This window comes from Eucyclogobius newberryi, unplaced genomic scaffold (genome assembly GCF_026437365.1).
Source record: "Eucyclogobius newberryi isolate DKJ021-1_F unplaced genomic scaffold, fEucNew1.0.hap1 SCAF_8, whole genome shotgun sequence".
Taxonomy (NCBI): Eukaryota; Metazoa; Chordata; class Actinopteri; order Gobiiformes; family Gobiidae; genus Eucyclogobius; species Eucyclogobius newberryi.
This window is the reverse complement of record NW_027316500.1, coordinates 5,308,699-5,332,776: the sequence shown is the minus strand read 5'-3', so window position 1 is coordinate 5,332,776 and position 24,078 is coordinate 5,308,699. Positions and strand designations below refer to the sequence as shown.

At 38.4% G+C, this 24,078-nt stretch overlaps 1 protein-coding gene across 3 annotated transcripts in view; it reads left to right on the top strand.

Moving 5' to 3' along the window:
• The window catches only part of LOC140351682 (apoptosis-stimulating of p53 protein 2-like), a 41,458-nt gene extending 18,652 nt beyond the window's left edge, over positions 1-22,806 (top strand). The window contains exons 5-20 of one of the 3 annotated variants that reach the window (XM_072437626.1): positions 856-957; positions 2,597-2,771; positions 3,414-3,595; positions 4,128-4,292; positions 4,660-4,698; positions 7,161-7,208; positions 8,314-8,500; positions 10,388-10,507; positions 11,566-11,687; positions 13,253-13,634; positions 14,683-15,497; positions 17,424-17,561; positions 18,357-18,490; positions 19,316-19,482; positions 20,413-20,612; positions 21,922-22,806. In XM_072437626.1, the coding sequence (XP_072293727.1) occupies positions 856-957; positions 2,597-2,771; positions 3,414-3,595; positions 4,128-4,292; positions 4,660-4,698; positions 7,161-7,208; positions 8,314-8,500; positions 10,388-10,507; positions 11,566-11,687; positions 13,253-13,634; positions 14,683-15,497; positions 17,424-17,561; positions 18,357-18,490; positions 19,316-19,482; positions 20,413-20,612; positions 21,922-21,963 (3,018 nt within the window). In that variant the 3' untranslated portion in view covers positions 21,964-22,806. The remainder of the gene's footprint in view (positions 1-855; positions 958-2,596; positions 2,772-3,413; positions 3,596-4,127; positions 4,293-4,659; positions 4,699-7,160; positions 7,209-8,313; positions 8,501-10,387; positions 10,508-11,565; positions 11,688-13,252; positions 13,635-14,682; positions 15,498-17,423; positions 17,562-18,356; positions 18,491-19,315; positions 19,483-20,412; positions 20,613-21,921) is intronic. The other 2 variants (XM_072437627.1, XM_072437628.1) reach the window with 2 other exon arrangements.
• The last annotated feature ends 1,272 nt before the right edge of the window (positions 22,807-24,078 follow it).

The window sequence follows — 24,078 nt, the reverse complement described above, 5'->3', positions numbered from 1 at the left end:
CTACTTCATTCTGTATAATGTAAAATCAGCTGAGAAAGAGACTGAATATAATTGTCTGTCTGTTCATTTTGAAAGGCATTTTGTTGGATGTGAACCGTGTGGAAACAAATGCCTGTGACGGTCCCAGACACTTGTTTCTCTGTCACGGTTCAACATCAGAGTGAAAGAAGGCCAGAGTAGGCAGGGTAAACATGTTTTTCACTCATGGTTCCAAATCGGGTACAGCCCCATTTTCTATCGCTCTTCAGTGTCTTCTGCTTTGTTCAGAATTCAAAATATAAAACTACACGTATTATAAACCAGATGAGAAAACATGGCTAAAATCTCACAAATGAAAAAAAAAGTCTCTCTATTATTATGTTTTTTAAAGGAGCTGTACTTTATTATTTTTATTCGATTTTTTTTGTCCCAGCACAGATCATTGGGTCAAAATGAGGCCGCAGTGCACTGGCTACATCTAATAGGAATGTGTTTAGATTAACACAGTTTTAGTTACAGTATGCAGTAAGAGGTAGTTTATAGCTTTTATTTTATTGCAGTTTAAATAAATTGGAGGTCAAAAATCTCTACAAATGATTATTTCAAATTCATGTTAACATTATCAAGCTGTATAATGTGAGTTTATGTTTAGCACAAATACTGGTCGTGTGTTTTTTTTAATGGGCTTATTGTTAGTAGCTTATGTTCGCTGCCCTATTACATTTCTTTTGGGTGGAGCTATGACCCTGTATTTACAATAGCTTCTAGAGAGAAAGGGAAGATTAATGCTATATTATTACAGCTACAGCCACATGGCAACATTAAAAAGTGTGTATTTCTTACTCTCTACACTTCCTAACCCACTGAATCCACCAGGTCGGCACGCCTCGGATGGACATGACTTTGGCTGAACTGCAGGAAATGGCGACGCGGCAGCAGCAGCAAATCGAAGCCCAACAGCAACTGCTTGCTTCTAAGGTACGGCGTCGGTTTGAAGAGGGCCAACGGCGGCGCACTTACGGGCGGATGAAAGCAAACAATCGTGGAGAATTTTATCCAAATGACAGCAGGAGATGAAAGGAAAATGAGTTTGTCCGTCAAAATTGCAGTTTGTCTGGTGTACTGAGTGAATGGTTTAGCCTTTGAGTCGTGTCAGGTGCAGTGTTATTATTTGAGACGCCTGGGATCGCTGTAGGCTTTAGGTTCTCAATGCCAAGGGCTCTAGCTGATTTACAAGTGACAGCAAGAATGACAGAAAATAGGCCCAGGTGTGATTTGGATGTATTTGACATGAAGGAAGAAAGAGAAGAGGCCATAGAATTAAAGTTAAAAATTAAATTAAGAATAGTCTTTTGCTTTGATTTGACTGAAAATGTGTGCATAACTAGAAATTCGTTTAATCATTTAAGCGTCCTGCGTGAGGATGCCTCGGGTTAGAAAGGCAAGTCGGGAAATGTCAAGGAGTCAAACGAGTGTGCACGTGTTTTAAACTCATGTCAACACGTGGCCAAGCGGCAGCGCTGGGCTTTGTATGCGTCCAAGATTCTCCCTGACTACATTTGTTTCTACTTTTTCACTTTTTCACTGTATTATTTGGCATTGGAAAGTACAAAGTGGAGAAAAAGGGAAAACAATTGTGTTGGGTTACATACAGTAGAGATTTGTTAGGTTCGTTAGCTAAAAGGTGCAAGTTTTTCTGCTTGTTTCCATGTTGTTGTTGCTTTAGAATATCCCATAGAATGGCACTAAACCATCGTACTTACTGGGGTCCGGGGTCTCATTTGTAAAGCATGCATTGTATAAAAATGTTGCATAGGTGAGATTTCTGGTTACCGTAAGTTTGTGATCTATATAAAGAAAACTTGAAGGTGATCTGAGTTAAATGAAATGAGAAGTTGGCTTTAGATTTAACGTATATGTTTTTTAGTAAGAATCCAACATAAAGTTTTATAAATGAGACCCCAGATCTATAGAGAGCTGAGCCTGCAAACTGTAAGAATCAATGTTATTTGAATAAATGCAAGATTGATAGGTTTAATGTCACCCCCATTGACACAATCTGGCGACAAAACCCCACTTTACTGGTTAAATGAAAGGTAAAAATAAAATAAAATAAAGTCCCAGATTGAGATGACAAATATCTCTTTTTCAGACAGCAGCAAATATCAGTCATAGCATCAACACAAGTTTAGACGGTCACAACAATTTGTTCCATAAAAACAGTGACTAAACGTAGATCCCATTTCCTAACCTTTCCGCATGATTTAAACAGACTTAAACCTTGTAGTAGAACTGACTCCATGTTGAGGGCGCAGGAGCAGGATATTGACATGCTACAGAACGACAGAGAATACTGTACATGTTACTTATTATTAATAGTAAACCAGTTGAACAAAGGAAAGTTATTTCTTCTGTTTTCTCATAACCACCTCTGATACGGTTGTTCTCATTCATCCACTCTAAGCTGCTCCAAAGAAAAGCGACAGAACTAACTTCCTGCTGAATAGAATGACTTTCCTGTCTGTGGTACACAAACCACCACATCTCCAGCGTAGTAACCGTCCCACTCGGCCCGTTGTGACCCGCGTGTGTCTGATGTGATCGCCGTGCGTTACAGGAGCAGCGCCTGCGTTACCTGAAGCAGCAGGAGCAGAGGCAGCAGCAGCAGGCCTCCGAGCAGGAGAAGCTCCAGCGCCTCCGGGACAACATCGAGAACCAGGAGGGCAGACTCAAGAAGGTCCGGGCCCTCAAGGGACAGGTGGAGCAGAAGCGACTTAGCAACGGAAAACTAGGTGAGGCAAGAAAGCGGCGTAACACGTGTTGTTGAATCTGTTCCACTTTTTTGATTTGTACTTGGAAAAAAATCCGTAGCTGCGGGGCCTTAAAAGAATTCTACAAAAAAGTCTTACATTTGACGGTGTCTGATTTAATAACGTAAAAGCATGAAATTCTACAAGAAAGTGTAAAAAAATACAACAGTCTTAAATTCCCTTACCTCTTTTTATTAGTTGTACCAATATAATCAATCTTTGTCAGAATTGTTTCAATATAATAAAAAATACATACAATTTCTTTACTTTTGCATGCAATGGCGTCTTGAATTTGAACAGCATTATAAAGTCTTAAGATCTTAGATTTCACTTGTACAAACCTGAAAATAAACTTCCATAACAACATGAACCGCACTAAAAAAGGGAGAAAATGACATCATACAATCTATATTAAATAATGATTCATATGATTGACAATAGTTGTAAATTGTGTAATAGGAAGCATTATTTACCCTTCCCACAACATAAATACACTGCACCTGATCCCGTGTTAAGTTATGTATAACTTTTTGTTCACCCTTTTACTAAACTAACTAAAACCTTCTCTAAATCCCCTTTTCTTTTCTCTTCTTGTCTCTTCTTGTCTCTCCTTTGCCTTGCCAGTGGAGGAGATCGAGCAGATGAACAGCCTGTTCCAGCAGAAACAAAGGGAGCTTGTTGTTGCTGCCACAAAGGTGGAGGAGCTGAGCCGGCAGCTGGAGCTCCTCAAAAGTGGAAAGATGGAGGGCTTCCATGACAACCAGTCGTCTGTGGCCGAGCTGGACCGCCTCTACAAGGAGCTGCAGGTGACTCTGGGCTTCTTCTTGACATGGTCCAACATTCACCTGTTGTGACTGATAACTTGTATTTATAGATGTCAAAATCACTTTAAAATCTATTAGCACGGCCCAAAAACCCTCGTACAGATATAATCAAAATCAGGGTCAAAATCAGACTGCTTTTAGCATGCTAGTTGTTGTTAGCAGTGGCCTGATGCCCAAACTCTGTTTTGCCGCTCTGAAAGGAATAATTAGGATGCTAAGAATGTGTGAGGAAAGTGAGGAATCAGTTTGGACCGCTGCAAACCGTTTGAAATGAACTAGTTCTGTTTATCACATTAAGACGGGCATTTTGGAAACGTACGCTCTTTTTAATTCCTTTTTAACTGACTAGTCTGTTTTAAAAAGACAAACTTGGGTCAGTTTAGAACAAAATATCAGCTCTTTATGTTATAATTTTTAGGACAATAACAAAGTCCCAAATTTTACCCTAAATTGACATTTGCACTTGTATATTCCGCTTCCCTCTTCATATTTATTCACCTTTCTTTCCCTGCAGCTGAGAAACAAGCTGAATCAGGATCAGAACTCGAAGTTACAGCAGCAGAGGGAGAGCCTGAACAAACGGAACCTGGAGGTGGCCGCCATGGACAAGAGGATCATTGAGCTGAGAGACCGACTGTACAAGAAGAAGGCGGCGCTGCAGCAGAAAGAGAACCTACCTGTAAGCACCAAACGCCACACAATATACACATACTTCACTTCAGGCACAGTTCAAAAGAAATTTAGGGTACAAGAATGATTAGCTGCCAAAATCCTGCTGAAAGATTCCTATTCCTGCCTTAAAATGTCTAATATTATGTTGCAGTTGTAGAAAAGGAAACAGAAACAGTCAAATATTACAGATTTGGCATTATATTTTGGCATTACATTACAAATATGTTTACTTTTCACCCTTGAATGTATCCTAAGACTAGAATGTTTAGAAAGTCTCCCTTTATTCTCATTATGCCTCCATGTGCTGTTAGCCGTTTTAAAATGGCTCCCTCTGGTGGCTGAATCCTGAAACTTGTTGTTTATCTTCCTCTAAGCCTCAGAAGCTCTTCTACACAGATCTGCCACACACCAACGTAAGATTTCAAAAACATTTTACTTTGAAGGAGCCTAAACCTTCTACTGTTTTCATTCTTCATGTTGACATATCTGTTGGGGATTGAATCTTGTTTCATTGTCACAAAATTCTGGCTTTTTTAGCATCACTCTTCTGTATTCTAGTTCCAGAATACAGTTTAGAAAAAAGTAAAGAAAAGAAGCGATGGCTGCTGACAGGGAGGAATTTCAGGGCCGATGTTATCCGTCACGACTTGTCAGGAGCGTAGAAAGACGGATAACTTTCTTTTTTCTACTGAAGCGAGCCACTTCGAAAACCGACTTTGTCTTTGTGGCAATAATTAATGAGAGCAATTCATCACTTGTGAATTTCACCCTATTTTACCTCTCTTCTTTCAAGGTGTTGTTTGAATGGGACTTTGAGCTGTATATTCTACAGGGGGATTTGCATGTCCACTGTTCCTCAGAAAGAAATCTAAATGGCTTTGTAATTAAGTGAGCAGGACAGTGGGTAAAGGCAAAACACAAATCAAGTGAAAGCGAAGGTGTTTTTGTCGACTTCTGCATTAACTTTCTGTCTTTTGACTAAATGGATATTCTACTTATTATACTTGAAAGGTTTTGCACAAAAATGTAGACTGTTGGTTCTGAAAAAGTACTGATAATGTTCTAAAAATATAGAGATAAATGTTAGCTACAGTCTACAAGAATGTTTTTACACTTTGTAGTTAAAGATGGTGTTTTGGTTCTGTGATTCACCAATGACTCCTGATCAACCTGTTTTGTTGGAGTTACATTATCTTTTTGGAGAAGCAAAACTTTAGAGACGTGTAGATGATTCGTACAGTTTATTTATGATGAGTGTCGTAAAAAAAAACAACAACTCTATACCGGATATGTCGGTGTAATCCCTCATTCGTCCAGGCGTGTTCCATAGTAGAAAAGGCTTCAGTTGTAGTCATCTGGACTCAGTTTGAAAAAATAGACGTTTCGACTCTCATCCAAGAGTCATTGTCAATAAAAGAATTTAGATCGAGAACTCCGATATTAATACTGTTCTGTGGTAAGACCCGCCCATTGGGAGGAGCCTTCCTGAAGTAGATACTACTACTTCTATTTCAGGAAGGCTCCTCCCAATGGGCGGGTCTTACCACAGAACAGTATTAATATCGGAGTTCTCGATCTAAATTCTTTTATTGACAATGACTCTTGGATGAGAGTCGAAACGTCTATTTTTTCAAACTGAGTCCAGATGACTACAACTGAAGCTTTTTCTTCTATACCGGATACCAAATTTGATACCGCAATGATAATAAATCCCTTTTCTTTTTTTAAACGCATTAAAATTAAAATAAGTGATTATTAAAATAGTATCTGATTGTTGAATCAGAATAATCGTGACTAGTCGACTATAAAAAATAATCAAGTTGTGTTTTGATAATTGTAATTCTACTCTGGACAATACAGACTCTAAAACACCTTTTATAACATACAAGTGATATTATTAGATTAAAATGTCAAAATTGAATGGACAATTTCTGATCCAAATACTCTGTATTTATTTCTATCTAGAAGCCTCCAGCCACAATATTTGAACCATTATGTGGTTAAAATGTATTCGACTAAGTCGACTACTCAAAAAACCTCTAAAATAATAATTTTTTGCAGCTTTTCTATTCTCAAACGTTAACAAACGCAAACAATTTTAGAGTTCCATAAAGGTAAACCATTTAAAAAAAAAGAAAATCACTTTTCTGAATTCCTGAACTTTTTCCCAGTCAAAAGATATAGATATATCTTTTTTCTCATCATTCTGAAACCCATGCAAAAAATAATTTATGCTAAAATATACCTTACTCAGAGTAATTTGAGTTCGAGTCCTCCTCTTTGGTTGCTTATCCTAAAAGGTTCTACTTAACATGCAGTCAACAATGTTTACCAAGCAAACAAGCTCTCGAGCACTGGACGCTCCCAGTTTATGCATAAATAATGGATGTTCTTACGTCCTTCAAAGGCGGAAAGATAAATACACAAACTGTTCCTTAATCCAGCTTCAAAGCAGCTAGCGCTCTTAGCTTTAGCACAACCGTGACAGTGTGTGTGTGCGGTTGTGTGTGTGCGGTTGTGTGTGTGCGTGTGTGTGTGTGTACGTGCGTGCGTGCGTGTGTGTGTGTGCAGTTGTGTGAGCGTGCGTACGTACGTGCGTGCGTGTGCGTCATGGACATTGTGCAAAGGTGATCTAACCATGAGCCGGGCTGAATCATAATGAAGCAGCCTTTTTCCAAACGAGTACAAAGACACGAGTCATTCACGTTGTTCTTTCTCTCCACCCACCAAATATCAACAAGTTCTAAAGTGGAGCGGTTTCAAATACTCTGGAAAAGTTGGGATTAAACTAGGAAATAAAGGTTGTTGTGAGGAAGAGGGAATACTGGGTTGTTTTTTGAACTGCTTTTTGCATATTGTGCTTCTTGTCTTTAAGAATGGCTTTCCTGGTAGAGAGAGGGCAGCAAAAGACCCTCATCTGCAGGTAACTAAAACAGGACTGGATATGATGCAGAATTCAGTCTCATTTATTATTTTTTATTTAAATATTGCGCAAAGTCTGTTTCATTGTTTGTCATTGCATTTATCTGTGGACGGTGCCATATGTGTAGCTTTCAAACTGTGACGGAAAGGATTTGCTAGACATTTTATTAGAAATGTAAACTAAAAAAACGAAATGTAAACTAAAAAAACATCTCAAATTACTTTTACTACAAGTATTAAGATGGTAAGGCAACATATTTGTGATATTTTTAGTCCTGTTACAATACATCTTATTGATATTACTGGTTATTGCACTGTTATATTGACATAAGAAACATTTAATTTGATTTTGTAGCATTACATAAATCTACATGAAGAAATTGACTGTATCTTCGACAATTCACTTAAAAATCTTTACTTGAAGAATCAGTTGTACACTTTATATTCATAGTTTGTCTCATAGTTTTGGCGTCACAGCGACAAACGCACAAGGACAAGAAATAAAAGTTCTATAATTAATCTTTTCTCTTGCTTTTTCTGTTTAGTCATAATCATTAACCCTCAACTTTACAATCTCTTGGCTCCGTGTCTTAAAGTCTAACTATTACAGCATTATTTTACCTAGAGTTAAAGGAACACACTTAACAAATCAATACAAATATTACTAAAACATATACTATTAGGCAAATATGCACTAAGCAGGTTAGTATTTGGACAAGTTTGAGACTGTGGTTTTATTGTGACAGGTAATTGTAATTCGTTTTAAATGTATTTGTGGGACACAGTTCGTACAAAAGTAACTCAAAGTGCTTTACACTCATAAAAACACATTCAAATCACAATAAAATACAAACACAAGACAAAAATTAAAGCATAATTAACGTATTTTCCTTCAATCAAAACACCGTTAAACAGAGCTGTTTTTAGTCTGGATGGTACAAGTTGTCTTATTTGTATAAAATTGACTTTCGTAAGCACGTGAAATGTAGATAAAGTAATGTTAGAGTAATATATCTGTATTTGATTGAGATGGAAGAATAGTGCCATCTCGACTGTGCTGACCACAGTAAACCATAAAAAAACATAAACGTGTTTGTTGTGCTCAGCTTCCCTCTGAAGGCCAGAGCGGGCCGCAGCAGTCGGGCCCCTCTCGTGTGGCTGCTGTGGGGCCGTACATCCAGTCGTCCACCATGCCCCGGGGACCAGTGAGGAGCGACCTGCTGGTGAAGCCCGCCTACCCCGACGGCACGGCCACTCTGCCCTCGCACGACCTGCAGGCCAAGGCCGGCACCGGTAAGGAACACACGGACTCGCTTTTGTTTTGGGGGAAATGGAGGTTCTATTGTTAATTATAAATTAAGAATGAAGACGATAAGTGCCTTTTTAGAAAGTCATCCATGGCTCGCAGTTTGTTCTTTGTAAAGCAATGTTTTCTATGTATATTTGACTGCAATATATATATTTTTCCCTCTTTGATCTAATTAATTTGACATATTTTTCATTGATAATATTTCTAGAAGTCTATTTTGCCACAATTTATGTTTTTTGCAATTGATCTCTGCAGAATAAAAATAATAAATATCTGTAGTAAATAAATACATTTGGTCAGAATTATTTGACTTCAAAATAATCAACTTTTAACGTTGGCATATGATAAACAAGTAAAAGTAATTCAACGCTAATTTGAATGTACAGAATGCATTAGTGATTTTTAAAAAACTCAACAAAAATATGTTTTCGATGAAGAAACTACATCAGAACACGGCTTTAGGAAGATGATTTAGTTAAAATTGATTAAGGAGTATGAGAATTGCAGTCAGAAACAAAGGCTGCAACAAACGATCATCTCGTCCCAGTGATTATTCTTTAATTATTCAGCTGCTGGTTTAGATGGTGAAAGCTTCATGAACATACAATGTATCTACCAACAAAATAATGTATACACAGATGTTTCTAGTGTCTTTTAGTGTAATTCCTGCTCAAAACCATGAATCAATTACAAAATTAGTTAAGAGTAATTTAGATATTCGATTAGTTGCGATTACCAAATGAACTTGCCTGTACAGAGGCTGAATTCTTACTCCATAAGCACTCAAACAAAGAAGGTATAACGTGTAATGTACTGCAGTATTTTTCCTTGTCCGAAACGCCTCTTAACATGAAAACATTTTGCTGTCTTCTTTGTGCTGCATCTGAGAAGTGATTTCTTCTGATTGTGACGTGACTCTGAGCTCTGAAGGTAGCAGCGGTGCGGTCTATTTACTGGATGCTGTGCTGTTTGACAATATTCTTTCTTGCTCGTTCTCATGCATTTTAGATTTCTTCTCGTTTTTGCAGTGAGTGTTTTTTCTTCCACTTTCAAAGAATTGAGAAAGCCTGTGTACTTCTCCTTAAAACTGCATGAGTTGGTTTGTTGTATGGAAAAGCGAGAGTATTTTTGTTGGTTGAGCTTGAATTAAAGGTTGGTCTGATTCTCTCTCAAACGCGTCTCCGTCAGAAGCCATGATCTTGCTTAAGCCGATCAAAGAACTGCGGGCAAAAAGAAAAGGTACATAGTTTGTGTGTGCGGTGTTAATAATGGATAAATAATCTTATGTTTTGTGTGACTGCAACTGATAAAAATGAAAACGCAAATTCAAGCTGGTTTAATGGTTTGAGTTTAATTTGATTTTATTTATTTATTTTAAACATATCAGAATTTGTATTATTATTTGTTTAACATCTATTTTTTATTGTAGATTGTTTTGGTTGTTATTATGAGACATAAGGTTATTCAGTCCCATACTGCTCTCTTTGACTTTTAGGAGACGCCCAGAAAACTATTTTTGCAAATTTTTATTCAATGAACATAAGTTGAAATTGTAGTTTGTGATTGATTGTCACAATAATTACATAATCACAAAATTAATAATTTTTAGGGTTCAGTATCTTTGTGCTTGTATTGCACTTGCAGCAACCTTTTTGTTTGTCATTTTTTGTATTATATTTCCTTTTGAGCTGTAAAAGTTTGTATGATTGACATATCTTTTAATCCTTTTGGGTTTAAATACCGGTGGCATAAAGGGGTCTTTATTATTGTTTACTGTAATATTTTATGAAACTATATGGTGTAATACTTTTAAATGTGTTTGAACGAGGGACAGTCTAATTTTTGTGTGTTTTTTCTTTCTCCTTTTACAGGATCGTCGAAGCTGGGAGAGTGGAGTCCCTCTGGCCCTGATACAAACTCTATCAACAGTCATGGCTTCTCATCCACACTGCCCCGGATGCCCTCCCACAGCACCTCCGCCGCAGAACAGGGTAAAGGACACACTTTCATTTACAACATTATCATTTATTGGAGAATGTTGTCAGTTAAATTGCACAATAATCACATCACAAGAATCTACACACCGTCTTCTGACTCAAGGGCTCAAAGAATTAAAGCTCCACTGTGTAACTTTTCTCTTACAAGGTACAGCATCAGTTTGTTTCCATGGAGATGTTATAGTTTTGCCTAGAAAGTATGACATGAAAGATGAAAAGAAAAGTTACATAGTGCACCCTTTAAAAGACAATACATTTGTCTGTTAGTTTTTGTTAATTAATTTTTTTCTATTTTAACACTGTGACTAGTAAACAAGAAATCTTATCAATTTTATGTTGATTTAATGGAAAACGCATCTTTTCCCTCTTTTAAGATGCTTCCTCATGAATGATGTGTATTTTAAGCATATCTAATTCAAGTCGGATTTTACTGTAGTAAATACAGATGGCAGTGCGAGCATCACGGTAGCATTTAGCCCGTAGCTACTGTCAGCATTCCTGAATATTTATTCAAATTTGGGCCGTTCAATCATGTTGTACCTCTGTGTCTTTGCGTCTGTGTTTGGTCAAATAAAACTCCTAAAGTCTGTGTTTGCTCTTGACGGAGCAGCTCTTCCACATTATAATGAATGGAAGAAATTCATCTTTTTTGTTTTACATGGCAATTTGTTATGTTTTATTCATTTTCTTTACAAGTCTGTCTTGTTTTTGTAAAAAAAAAAAAAATCATATTGAAAACTTTTTTTATTTGTTTTTAATTAGACAAAATATAATAAAATCCAATCAATAAAGCCACGCCCATTTGACTTTACATTAACCTTTTTTCAAATGTCTCAATCCAAACAGTATATTACAATATTGCTAAAAATCATGTTATTACAATATTCAACCTTAGATGTATGAAGTATTATGTAAATGCTGTCAGTTGTTGTGTGCATCACATTAGCGACCAGCCCCTGTGGCCTTAGACTCCTATAGACCTTATTGTTGTTTGTGTCGGGCGTTAATCATGTGAAGGGAAAGTGAGTGTGGTGCCCTCATCCTCTGCTTAGATGACGGAGAGCTGAAGCGGGACAAGAAGGCACGACCTGCTTCTATGTTTGAGCCCAGCGACTTCCCGGCCAACGCCCTCCGCAAGAACCAGAGCAGTGACGACCTGGTCCGGGACGCACAGGTGAGACACGGCAAACACAAATGAGGCTATTTTATATCAAATATATATTATTGTTACCTGCCTCACAGCTTTTGTTCTCCCACTTAAATCCACAATAATAGAAATAATACCAAGACTGCATTTTATAGATCTAGGCTTTGACATTAGATAAGATGATTAAATATGATGGCTTGTTTGGAGCATCAGTTGGAAAGAATACCTTAAGTATACATCACTTAATTTCTGAATATTTATGCTCCAAGATGAAAGTACTGTATTAGTAGTAGTGTATTATGGCACTAGAAAACATGAAGTCGAACCAAATACACTTGTGTTCTTCTAAAACTGTATATGTAAAGACTTCTTTATCAGTAAGCATGTGATTTTAAGCTCAGTTAAAAAAATGTCAAACAAAAATGTTTGAAATTCCCCTCCAAAGTGGTGCAACAAGGGCTACCCCTTGTTGCAAGACAAGACATAAATCCCACAAAATGATATGGTACTCTAAATTGGCAACGTTTTGACTTTTTGATGTTTCTTCTTTTTTTAAAATAGCTTTTTATTTTCAGTTAAAACATTGGTTCCATGGAACATTCTTATTACAATTATTTCACTTTTCAAATGCAAAAATATGTTCCAATGGTATCCATTTATGTTGTCCATGGCAGGGGTTTTGAGGCCCAAATACTTGGTTCTGAAATGGAGTGGGACGGTGGTGTCAAAAACAGCCTGCAGTGCCTTGTTCATGTCAGTCCAAGATTTATAAACTACAGGACAGTCCAAGAACACATGATAATGGTTTGCCTCCTGGCAACTACAATTTCTCCCACATTGAGCACTCTGACGTGGAATAATGAGCACTCTGACCTGGTGTTATGAAGACACATTCTTCTATTCTCCAGACATGTGACTTTGTGGTCTTCCATTGTGAAGTACATTTATTTTCCCATTCTTCAGGTGTCAAAACAAAAATTGCCCTTTTTTTCCCCATTTCATCTTAATATATTTATTAGAGTGGCTGTCCAGGTTATATACCAGATGAATACGTTTATATACTTATTATTTCCCTTGAAAGTTCTGATTAATATGCCTTAACCATTGTGCTTCCCTCAAAGATAGTCGTTTTTAGATTTCACTTTATGAAAATTTAACCACTTGATTTTTCTTGTCTGTATTTACAAATCTGATATATATATATATATATATATATATATATATATATATATATATATATATATATACACACACACACACACCTACACACACACACCTACACACACACACACACATACACATATATATAATAGGGTTATTATTGCTTCAAAAATATATTGACTAATCATGACAAATACAGCAACATTATTAAATCAAAGTGTCAAAAAAGAATAAATTATACTTCAATATTTCTATTTAGAAGCCTTTAGTCACTTTTTCAAACTTTTTATTGGGTTAAAAATAGTGATTTGACTAGTCGACTACGAACATAATGTTAGAGACAGCCCTAGTTATCATAAATATAAAAAAATGCCAACAAAACAGAATTTCTCCTCCACATGAATTCACTTTCTGCTCGTCTCTCTCTGCAGTCTGCATCCAAGCCGGTCAAGGTGCCTCCTCCGGTCCCCACCAAGCCCAAGGGCCCCGCTGTCATCCCGTATGGCAAACCGGCTCTGCACACTGGCACCTTCCCCAAAACCAAGCCTCACCACAGCCAGCAGCAGCAGCAGCCGCCCCACCAGCCTGGCCCGGGCCGCGCCCCTCTGCTCCCCTCGCAGAGCCAAACCCTGCCCCTGCCCTCCAAACAGGACGCCCCGCCCGCAGCCACGGTCCGACCCTTCACCCCGGAGCTCCCCAAGGGTAAACCACAGACCCTCGATGCCAACTCCATCTACTCCATGTACACGCAGCAGTCGGGCATCCAGGGGGCACTGAGCCGGGCACAGGGCCGCACCAATGGCTTCACAAGTAGTACGTCTGTCTCTGTTGTTCAGTGGTGTGAGGTTAATGCGGCAGAAAGGTGTTTACAGGTCAATAATTGGAGCAACAGCTTGTTTTCAGTTCCAGGCCATCTGTTACTCACGGTGTAAGCCAATGGAAAGGGAAATACCTCTTTAATAACCATGGAGCCTGTACATTTAGTTACAGATGCTGAATTATAGCCAGGAGCGTGTACTGTGTAAACGTTAGCGCTGCAACAATGAATCTGAATAATTGTGGCTAGTCAACTGTTAAAATAAATGTAATAATAGTTTTATAAAAAACATTCTCTAACAAAGACGGCAGCATTATTGAATCAAAATGTCAAAAGAGCCAATTTCTGCTTCTTTATCAATGATACACATAATTAGAGAGTTGTCGACTTCTAAAATACGTAGCCCGAGTAATCAGTGTAGCATTGTTTGTTTTTAATTGTTCTAGATTGTGAAAGATACAGTACATTAATAATCAAAATGATGAGTGGTTATCGCCTCAGCCAGAAGGTTCCAGGAGCCGTTCTGTATGAAGTTTGCCTGATACATTGGATTGGACTCTGTGTATGTGCATAAAAGGCTTTAGCTCCGCACTACTTAACTTAATTTACTTCCAGATCTTACAAAGGGCCTGCGGGGGCTGCTTCTGACAGGTTTAATCCCCACCGGTCAAATGCAGGGGCCAATTTTCATCTGTGGGGGCCTAAAATATACCTTGGTTGTTAATAGCTCTGCACTTTGAAGTTAGGACTGAAAGACCTAGCTTAAAGGAGCCATATTATGTTATAGTTAAATACCAAGTACCTGGAAAAACACAAGTAGATTAACATTTTACATTTTGTTAATTGTAAACTATAATATTGAACACAGCTTAGTAATAGAAAGGTTGATTATGCATAATATGTTCCCTTTAAAACGACAAAACAATTATAGACTTATATAATAATACTACCATATGTTGTCCGCCTTTGAAACACCCATATTTAATCTGTTCTTCTTTTCTGTTCTTGTGTCTTAACCTTCTCCATTTTTCTACTTCCTTCTAGTGTACAGAAAACCGGTCTACTCCGGCTCCCAGCAGTACCCGGAGAACCCTTATCTGGACCGCCGCTCGCCCACCGAGAACGAGGTGGACCACAACGGCAGCAGCAGCGCCGCCGCCCAAACCCCGCCGAGCACTCACCCCGAGACCGAGCGCATCCCCCGCCCCCTCAGCCCCACCAAGCTCCTCCCCTTTATCTCCAACCCCTACCGGCACCAGAGCGACGGCGACCTGGAAGCGCTGCGGAAAAAACTCTACAACGCACCCAGACCGTTGAAGAAACGCAGCTCCATCACCGAACCCGAAGGACCGGCTGGGCCCAATATCCAAAAACTGCTCTACCAGAAAACCACTTTATTGGCGATGGAGACGACCGTCACTCCGACCACACCGGCTTTCGCGCTGGAGCCGGAGAAAGTGTCGGAAAACGCCGGCATTCCCGCAAACGACGCAGACACTAGCCACGTGGAACAAGCGGAAGAGGAAGTCCCGACGCCCGCAGAACCGGCGCCACCAGAGCCAATCAGCACGCCGTCGATAGTCATAGTAGTGAGGGAAGAAATCATTCCGCCGCCCCCGCCGAGTCACCCAGCGCCGAGGCCGGAGGATGTGGTGTTCCCCCCTCCGCCGCCCCCTGCTGGTGGGGAGGAGATCCATCCTCAGGTGCCCAGTATGCCCCCTCCGCCGCCTCCAGAGGGCTTCCTGGAGGAGTTCCCGCCGTACCCGCCCCCGCCCTATCCCAGCGGGGCCGAGCAGGACAGCCTGAGCGAGGAGAGCATGAAGGCACCGGAGGTCACGGGACAAGTCACTCTGCCACCGGTACTACTCTTACTCTGCTTTATTGTTTTTGGATGGGATTAAGTTCATGAGACGGTTATTATGTTTTAATCCAGGCCTGTCAGTAAAAATTAGGTGTGACATATTGTTGAAGAAATTAAATAATATTGATGAGCATTTGACTGTAGGGTGCACGGTGGCAAAGGCGGTTAGCGCTCTTGCCTCCCAAGAAGAAGATCATGGGTTTGATTCCCGGACCAGACCAACATCACATGATCTCTCTGGGTGGAGTCTGCATGTTCTCCCCGTGTTACCGTGGGTTCTCTCCGGGTTCTCCGGCTCCTCCCACCGTCCAAAGACATGCATGTGTTAGGCAAAATTGGCAACTCTAAATTGGCCCAATGGACAGGTGTTGAAAATTAGCATATTCTGCTACATACACTTAAAACATTGCTTCTGGTTCGTCCAATGTAAATGCTATGTCCTTAAATGAAAAATAAAAAAATAAAATAAATAAATATACAGACGTTAAATAATGATCCCCGAAAATATTGTGCACAATTGATTTATTATTAAAGGTGGTATGGACGATTTTTTTCAGCAAATTTTGTATCATATTTCCTCGTGGCGTGGATAAATCATTTGTCCTGCCACGTATCAATCATAAAACGCACCTACCGCTCACCTGCAGCCGCGTCAGGCTCGTCCCCACGTTTCCGCGTGCCTAAGCGCATGGATCTATCATAATATAGTTCCCTCAGTGTACGGGGCAAAATGAAGACGGAGAAAGACAGTTCGAGCTGACGCAGAAGTGGACAGAAATCTACGGGAGACGAGAGATGCGATGCGCTCCGTTGCGCTAATAAACAAACGCACGTGTGTTGTATCGGTCCACACGGGGGAGTGCGCATGCGCACTTCCGCCTGAGTTCTCAAATCGCCGAAAAATTGTCCATTGCGCCTTTAAGTTGATATAGTAATTATCTTGACAGGCCTATTTTAGTCTGTGCTAACTGTCATTTTTTTATATACATTTCCTACTTCTTCTTTGTTTACTTCTAATTAGACAAAAAGGCACAAAAGCGGAAGACAAAATGTATTTTCTAAAATGATTGAGTATTTGCTTTACTTGGCTCAGGAACACATACATACTTCTACTTGAATAAATGACATTGTAGACTATTGCATTGTCACCATCCAAATGTAAATCATCCTAGTTTTTGCAACACAATCCAAAATTATGTGCAAAAGATCATTTACATTTTTTTACAGATAACATTTTAATATACTTTTAAGATACTCTGAGATACCTTAAAGGTTCTTTTCCTGCTATTTCAACAAGATTCTCCTTATTAAGTGTAATGCGCTGGCAATTTTTTTTTTACTATAGATGCTGGTAATTGTGACACATAAGCGTATGCGATATTAAGAAAAAAAATCTTTTGCAATTCTGTCAGAACCTAGATCACAATTCTAATAAGCTGCTTCTGAAATTTGGCAATAAAATAACTAGCTCTTCATAGATGACCTACCCTAATATAACTATAATCTTAAAGTCTCCCTTTTGTTTGAATGGAAAAATAGTCATAAGCCGATCACCTCTTTGCTTTCTCACCTTGGATTTGAAAAGCTGTTTTGTGTAGAAAATAAACACTATTTCCCATAATCCTCCACAAGAAGCTTTTACATTGAGTTGGTTTTTACCCAGAAAGCCACTATAGCCATAAGACGGTTCCATGACCCGTTTCACCATCTCACAAACCCCATTTTCAAAAGCCAAGAATGGCCTTTTAAATCCTGATAATCAGGTTACATAAGCGTCAGTGGAAATATTTGTCGGGAACAGCCTGATCCATAAAGTAGATTAGCAGTGGAAGAATTGCTGGAGGAGAAACGTTGCCTCCCTTCTCCCGGCTGGATTATTACGGAGTAGATTGGAGCTGTTGTTCAGTTATGGTTGTGTGTCCAGGGAAAGCGGACCAACCTGCGCAAACCGGGCTCTGAGCGCATCGAGCACGACATGAGGGTCAAGTTCAACCCTCTGGCCCTGCTGCTGGACTCGTCGCTGGAAGGAGAGTATGACCTGGTGCAGAGAATCATCTATGAAGTGAGTTATGTTTATGTCTTTGTTTCTAATGGGTAAAATATCCAAATGGAGGGAACGGAGAGGGTTTTTGTTCAAGAAAAAATTCTTCCATGGTTGAAACTAGTATTTTTTAAATGTATTTATCGATATCTCGAGCCGATAATGGACTTGCATATCGGTTATTGGCCGTATGACTATTTATATTATATTATATTGCGATTTTTTTCATTTTGACTATATTTGGTGTATTTATACCTGTTGTACATATAAATTATAGTTTAACACCAATCGATTTAAGTATTTGTGGAGAAAATCACTTAGAAAATCATTAGGGACACTCATTCAAGTAAAAGTTAATGCGTAATTTACACAAAGAAACACCTTTTTTGACCCTCTAAACATCAATTCAACAAAACAAAATTCAAAATAGATTTATCTTAACTGCGTTTTAGTTCAACGAGTGGTCCGACCTGTAGGAGGCACTTTAAATCTTCTGCAGAGGCTAAAATTATTATTTGGCCCGACATGCTGCCTAAATTACAGTCGACATAAAGCTTTAAAATAGATCTTTATGTCTACACTGCCATGTAGTCATGACTACACTGCCCTCTTATCCACAAACCTGTTTAGTTAATTCAAATGATGTCCTGTGGGGAAGATGGTCAAAATAAGCCCAAAATATCAGCAGAGTTTATCGGCCACAATTAGTTTCATATCGGGCGTGAAAAAAACATCTTTGTCACTCGCTTTTAAGAATAGTACTGACCACATGGATTTGAACTGTCCAGATGTGACCTTCTCATGGCCTTTCCTCAGGTGGAAGATCCCAGCCAGCCTAACGACGAGGGCATCACCGCGCTACACAACGCCGTCTGCGCTGGTCACACGGAGATCGTCAAGTTCCTGGTCCAGTTCGGGGTCAACGTCAACGCGGCCGACAGCGACGGCTGGTGGGTTGGACACGCCCTGTTTACAAGACATTTAATGCATCTAAATCATTCATCATTGCCAAGTATTTCTTGTCATAAAATAAACTTGTGTTGTACATATTGACTTACTGTATGTAACCTGATGTTTTAGCATTTATTTCATATTAGTGGTGAACGTTTTATGACATTTTAAGGAGTCTCCTCTCTAAACAACAATTTTAGTTCCTTACATCATTATACAAGTTACATACAGAGTTAGGGTTGCCATAACTATATTTTTTAGATGCAGTCTTCCCGGTTTCTTTTTTCTTTTTTTTTTGGCTCACAACCCATAGAAAGAGGTGCTATATGTGATCCACTTTCCACTGATCAATATATATATATATTTTTTTAATATATATATTTTTTTCATCTTTTAAAAGTTTAACGCATAAAAGACAGAACAGACCCAGAGCGCAAAGTTAGGAATTAAACAAAACAAAAAGACATCTACTAACAAAAGAATAATGAAAAAGATTCAATTTAAATAAAAGTCCCAGTTGGTTCACAGTCTGTTAATTTTGTCCATTTCCAAATTAAGTCCAAATGTTTTCATAGTTAGATTTCTCATTTTAGAATGTTCTTATTTCTCCTTCAGGACACCACTTAAACGTGCCGTTTCCTGTGTGTACTTTATGTTCTTGGGTTTGTAGCCTTCGATGCTAATATTAAATCAGATTGGATAACTTGAAAACCATTCACTTCATATCGACAAACACCAAATGTACCACATATAGAGCTAATCTAGCATTTCTGTACTTAATTGCATGAATATAAACTAACTGTCCGGCATGTTGGCCCCCTCAGGACGCCCCTTCACTGCGCCGCCTCCTGCAACAACGTGCAGGTGTGTAAGTTCCTGGTGGAGTCAGGGGCGGCTGTGTTCGCCATGACTTACAGCGACATGCAGACGGCAGCCGACAAGTGTGAGGAGATGGAGGAGGGATACACCCAGTGCTCCCAGTTCCTCTACGGTCAGTGGGATGGTTGTTATTAGATCGAGATATATACTTCTTATATATTTAGTTGAGTCATGTTTTTGGAAGACATTTTATTTTTGAGAGTTGATGTTTTGTCTCTAGTTTTTACTTCTACTTGTTGAAGTAATACTAGTAGTACTTTACCATACAAGGAAAGCCAAATATTATCTCCGGTGGTGCTTGGTGTGAAACATTTGAGAACCATTAGTTTAGAAGAAAGAGTTTGCACATTCGTATATATGTCAAAGTCAGAAATGAGGTAGACAGTACTTTGATAGTATCTTTCTGAAAGTATATACTATAAACATTAATTTTACCCAAGGTTCCTAGTATATAATGCATTTTTAAAAAAATTATACAACACGGTGGCACAGCGGTTAGTGCAGCAGGTCCTGTGTTCGACTCCCGGGTGGCGTGCGGTCTTTCTCTTCGTGTCTGTGTAGTTTTTAGGGATGGGCGATATATCGATTCCAGTGTCTGTATCGGCCGATATCTACTGATCTTAGGCATTATCGATTTTTGGTGGCGTAAAATTAGAAATGCAACAACTGGTTTCATATCCCAGATAAATACAGAATTTGTATTATTATGTGTTATTATTTAGTTATAAATTAAAAGTTAATGTGTGAACTTGTGAAAATAGATATGTAAAGCAAAATATTGGATATCATATCTGCCTAAAAATGTATTAATTAAATTCCCTATCTGCCCATCCCTGTTCTCCAGGTGCGAATAAATAATGAATAAATAAATAAGTAAATATAATTAATAAATAAAATAAATAATGATCAATCATGAATGACTGAAACAAACTGTGAAAACAACATAAAAATCATAGATAAAAATGTTTTGTTCATACTTCAGACCTATTTCTGGCTCCTCCACCTCGTCTGTTGTTCATTCCAAGCTGATTTGTGTCTCCAGGTGTACAGGAGAAGATGGGCATCATGAACCGGGGCGTGGTGTACGGCCTGTGGGACTACGGCGGTGAGAACCCCGACGAGCTGTGCTTCAGAGAGGGCGACTGCATGACCATCCTGCGCAGAGAGGACGAGGACGAGATCGAGTGGTGGTGGGCGCGCATGAGCGACCAAGAGGGCTACATTCCACGCAACCTTCTGGGGGTACGTCACAGCAACACGGCCTTTAGACGTGTCCGAGCTCAGGTCGTTAGATTAACTGTGGTCATGCCCATATACGATCCACTAATATTTGACCTGGTTATTTAAAAGAATATATGGTAACGCTTTAGGAGCTGTGTATTCAGTTTATAAACCATATTCTAGTTCTCACTCAAACAAGGCCAAACAAGCAACAGTCAATAGTCAGCAAAAAAGTGAGTGATTAATGTTAAAATTGAATGTCTAGATTACCTTTTTATTATTATGTCATCCATCAGAAATGTGCTCATAAAGTGCCTCAAATGGCCTTGGTGGAGGTTCACACAAAAAGTTAATGGCCTTTTTAAAATGAAGCAACATCTAGTCATAAATATTGAACTGAGATTAACGAGGCTCTGCAGACTGTCTCTGTCTTTCTTCTACGTCGACATTCCATTTTACTTTAAAACTACATATTTAGGACATAAAACACCAACAATGGAAACAATAGATGGAATGTGGAATGTGCTTTTCACTGCAGCAAAAAAGCAATAACAAGAAGATGGATGACAGGGATGATTATTTTGAACTTGAAAATGGAAAAATGGCCGACACTGGGACATATGGGAGGGATACACAGAGACTTCTGTGTATCCCTCACTCTGTTTTTTTTTTTTTGGCTTCTCTATTTCCTTTTGATTTTGTCTTTTCAATCTCTGTTTTTTGTTTGTTTTTATTATTATATAAAAAGAAAGAAATTAGGAGATTTCCCATTTGAATTAAGTATTTTCTGTCATTTTATTTTTCTGTTTATTTATTTTAACTAGACAATATCCTTTTATATAATATCCCAACACAAACATTTTGATGTATTGGCCCACCTCTAAGTAAAAGTAACACAGACTCAAAGGTATCATGATCCTATATGGCTCCTATATTCTTATGACAATGTTGTTGTTATTGGAAGCTAGCCGTTACATTGTAAAAGTATACATACACGTTTAAACTTACATTCTGATTTAATTTTAAAATGGACCTTTTTGACAGACTTTGGACTAGATGAGCCTCATTCACTGGACAAGATCTGCTGTTATTTTTGTTTTATTTATTGTCATTTAAATTGTCGTTTTAAATTTTGAAAAAAGGAATATATACACAAGTCACACCACTCCCTTTAATTCAGATTTCAGTTCTTTAAATAAAACTATTAGTATTTGTTGTCTCAAGTACAAGTCAGTAATAATGCTGTGTACCTTTTTAAGCCGCTATTGCAGACTTAACCAAGCTTTTTCTATCACATCAAATCTAACGTGTCTCTTCCATCTTCTTACAGCTCTATCCCAGGATAAAACCACGACAGCGGAGCCTGGCCTGAACCAACTGCACATTCCCACAGACAAGAACTGTCCAGAATATACTCCACACAAACGCGCTTGAACAGACGGCGTTCCACAGATGAAGACGACGGACTTATGAAGGATCCAAGGACTTTGAGCCCAACTGGCACTTTTTTATTTTGTCTCTACAACATCAGTTCTCAATGTTACCATTTTTGTAATTGTCAAAAAAAAAAAAACACAAACTATATATTTCCTAAACAAGCAAAAGATGTTGGGAGGAACGAGCAGTATTTTTACGTTTTTTATAGACTTTTAGTGCATGTGACGAATGAGTGAGAGACAAAAATGGAAATAATAATATGACAATCTGAAGGGGCTCTCATTTATCATTTTATTATTAATTTTTTTTGGAGAAACTGTGCCTCGTTATAGCTGCACTAGAGGTGTACAGAATGAGTCGTGACTTCCACTGTCGTAGCCTAATAATCGGAAATTGAAAATAATGTTAGAAAAGTAGTTCGGTATAGTCGTTTGCACTCTGTGGTCCATGATATCGCAAAAGCTAGTCCGGTTAACGTGCCGATGCCAGCTCATGATTGATTTGCCATAGAAGGACTTATCGTGCAGTGTGAATATTTTACTACGTCAATTTTATGTGAATATGTGTAAAAGTGAGTCAGATGTAAACCAACGCCTTTATTTTTCTAGTCGAAAGGTTTTACTAGACCCAAGTCAGCTCTTCAATGCAAAAACTCCAGACATATCTCCATTTAACACAAATTTATTTATTTTTGTTACTTTTTTCTTTAGCCCTTTTGTCAAGACTATAACCACTCGTGTAGAATTTGACGCATTTACAATAAAATGATTTGTACTAAGTTGTGTTGTCTTGTTGGGTTTTGTAGCTAATCGCCTTAATTTGACTTAATTCATACATTTAGTCTAGTTTTGTCATGGTCTGGACAAGGTTTAGTTCGGGGCAAGTGGAAATACAGGCTCATAACTGACAAAAGTAGTAGTTTGATATTTTTTACATAGAAATTGGCACTGAAAGATTAATACAATACATTTAATGTTTTAAAATAGACTGCATTTGGCAAACTAATACAATAATTACCTGCATCATAGAGGGCTGAACTGCTGGGTGAGAAGTTTTGTTCTTTTTCACTTAAGACGGCACAATTTATCGTTTGCAAAAGACCTTATGTTTGCTAAATAATTGCAGTCCTTGCGATTTGCTATTAGTATATTACTATTACAATTGCAATTTTGGTTTGTAATTTATTTTGCAGCCCTAATAGAAATCTATATCAGGTTTACAGAGTGTAGTACAGAGAGTAATGCTACAAGAATCACAAAAAATAATCAGTACAAATGAATGCTTACTAGGCATGAGGACTTTATAATAATGTTTTGTCCTCATTTGTGAAGGAAATACCTGTATATTGGGCCACTTTTTATTTTTACTGCATCCAAATCCTATTCAACACATACTTTATTAACCTAAAGCAACACTGTAACGTTCTGGAGGCAAAATACAAGTCAGGTTTGTGGAGATGCAAGTCCACTCACAGTAAGGTTACATGTTTTCTATGTTTTTCAGTGCAAAAAATACAACCAAAATGTTTTCTTACATACCAAGACTTTAAAAAAACATGTATTGTTTTCATTTCTGAGTAAATGATAAATATATTTGGAGAAGAACTAATACCGTTGCTACAAAATATGCAGACACCTTTATTTATTCTAATCCTTTCATCTCACTAACTCTATTTTCCTTGATGCTATTACTCCTCTGTAATCGCTCCTCCTGGCACATGAGGAGACGCTTCACACATTCATCTTTTTAATATTTGTAATTTAATAACCTATCATTGTGCCCACCTAAAAATAGTTATAGTAGAAGTCATTAGTCCCCGGCTGTCATGTCTCATTCTACACTGTTGCTATGGTAACGGCTGGTGACATTGACGCTAAGAGGTGGAACTAAACTTTAATATTATAACTAATACACTGGACGCCAACACGGCTCTCTAAAGTTGATCGACTATGAATAATAGATGCACGCATTCATAATTCAGATAAATGGAAGTGGAAGTTGCTGATGACATTTTGAAAGCCACAAAACACTGTTGACATTTTTTGCACAG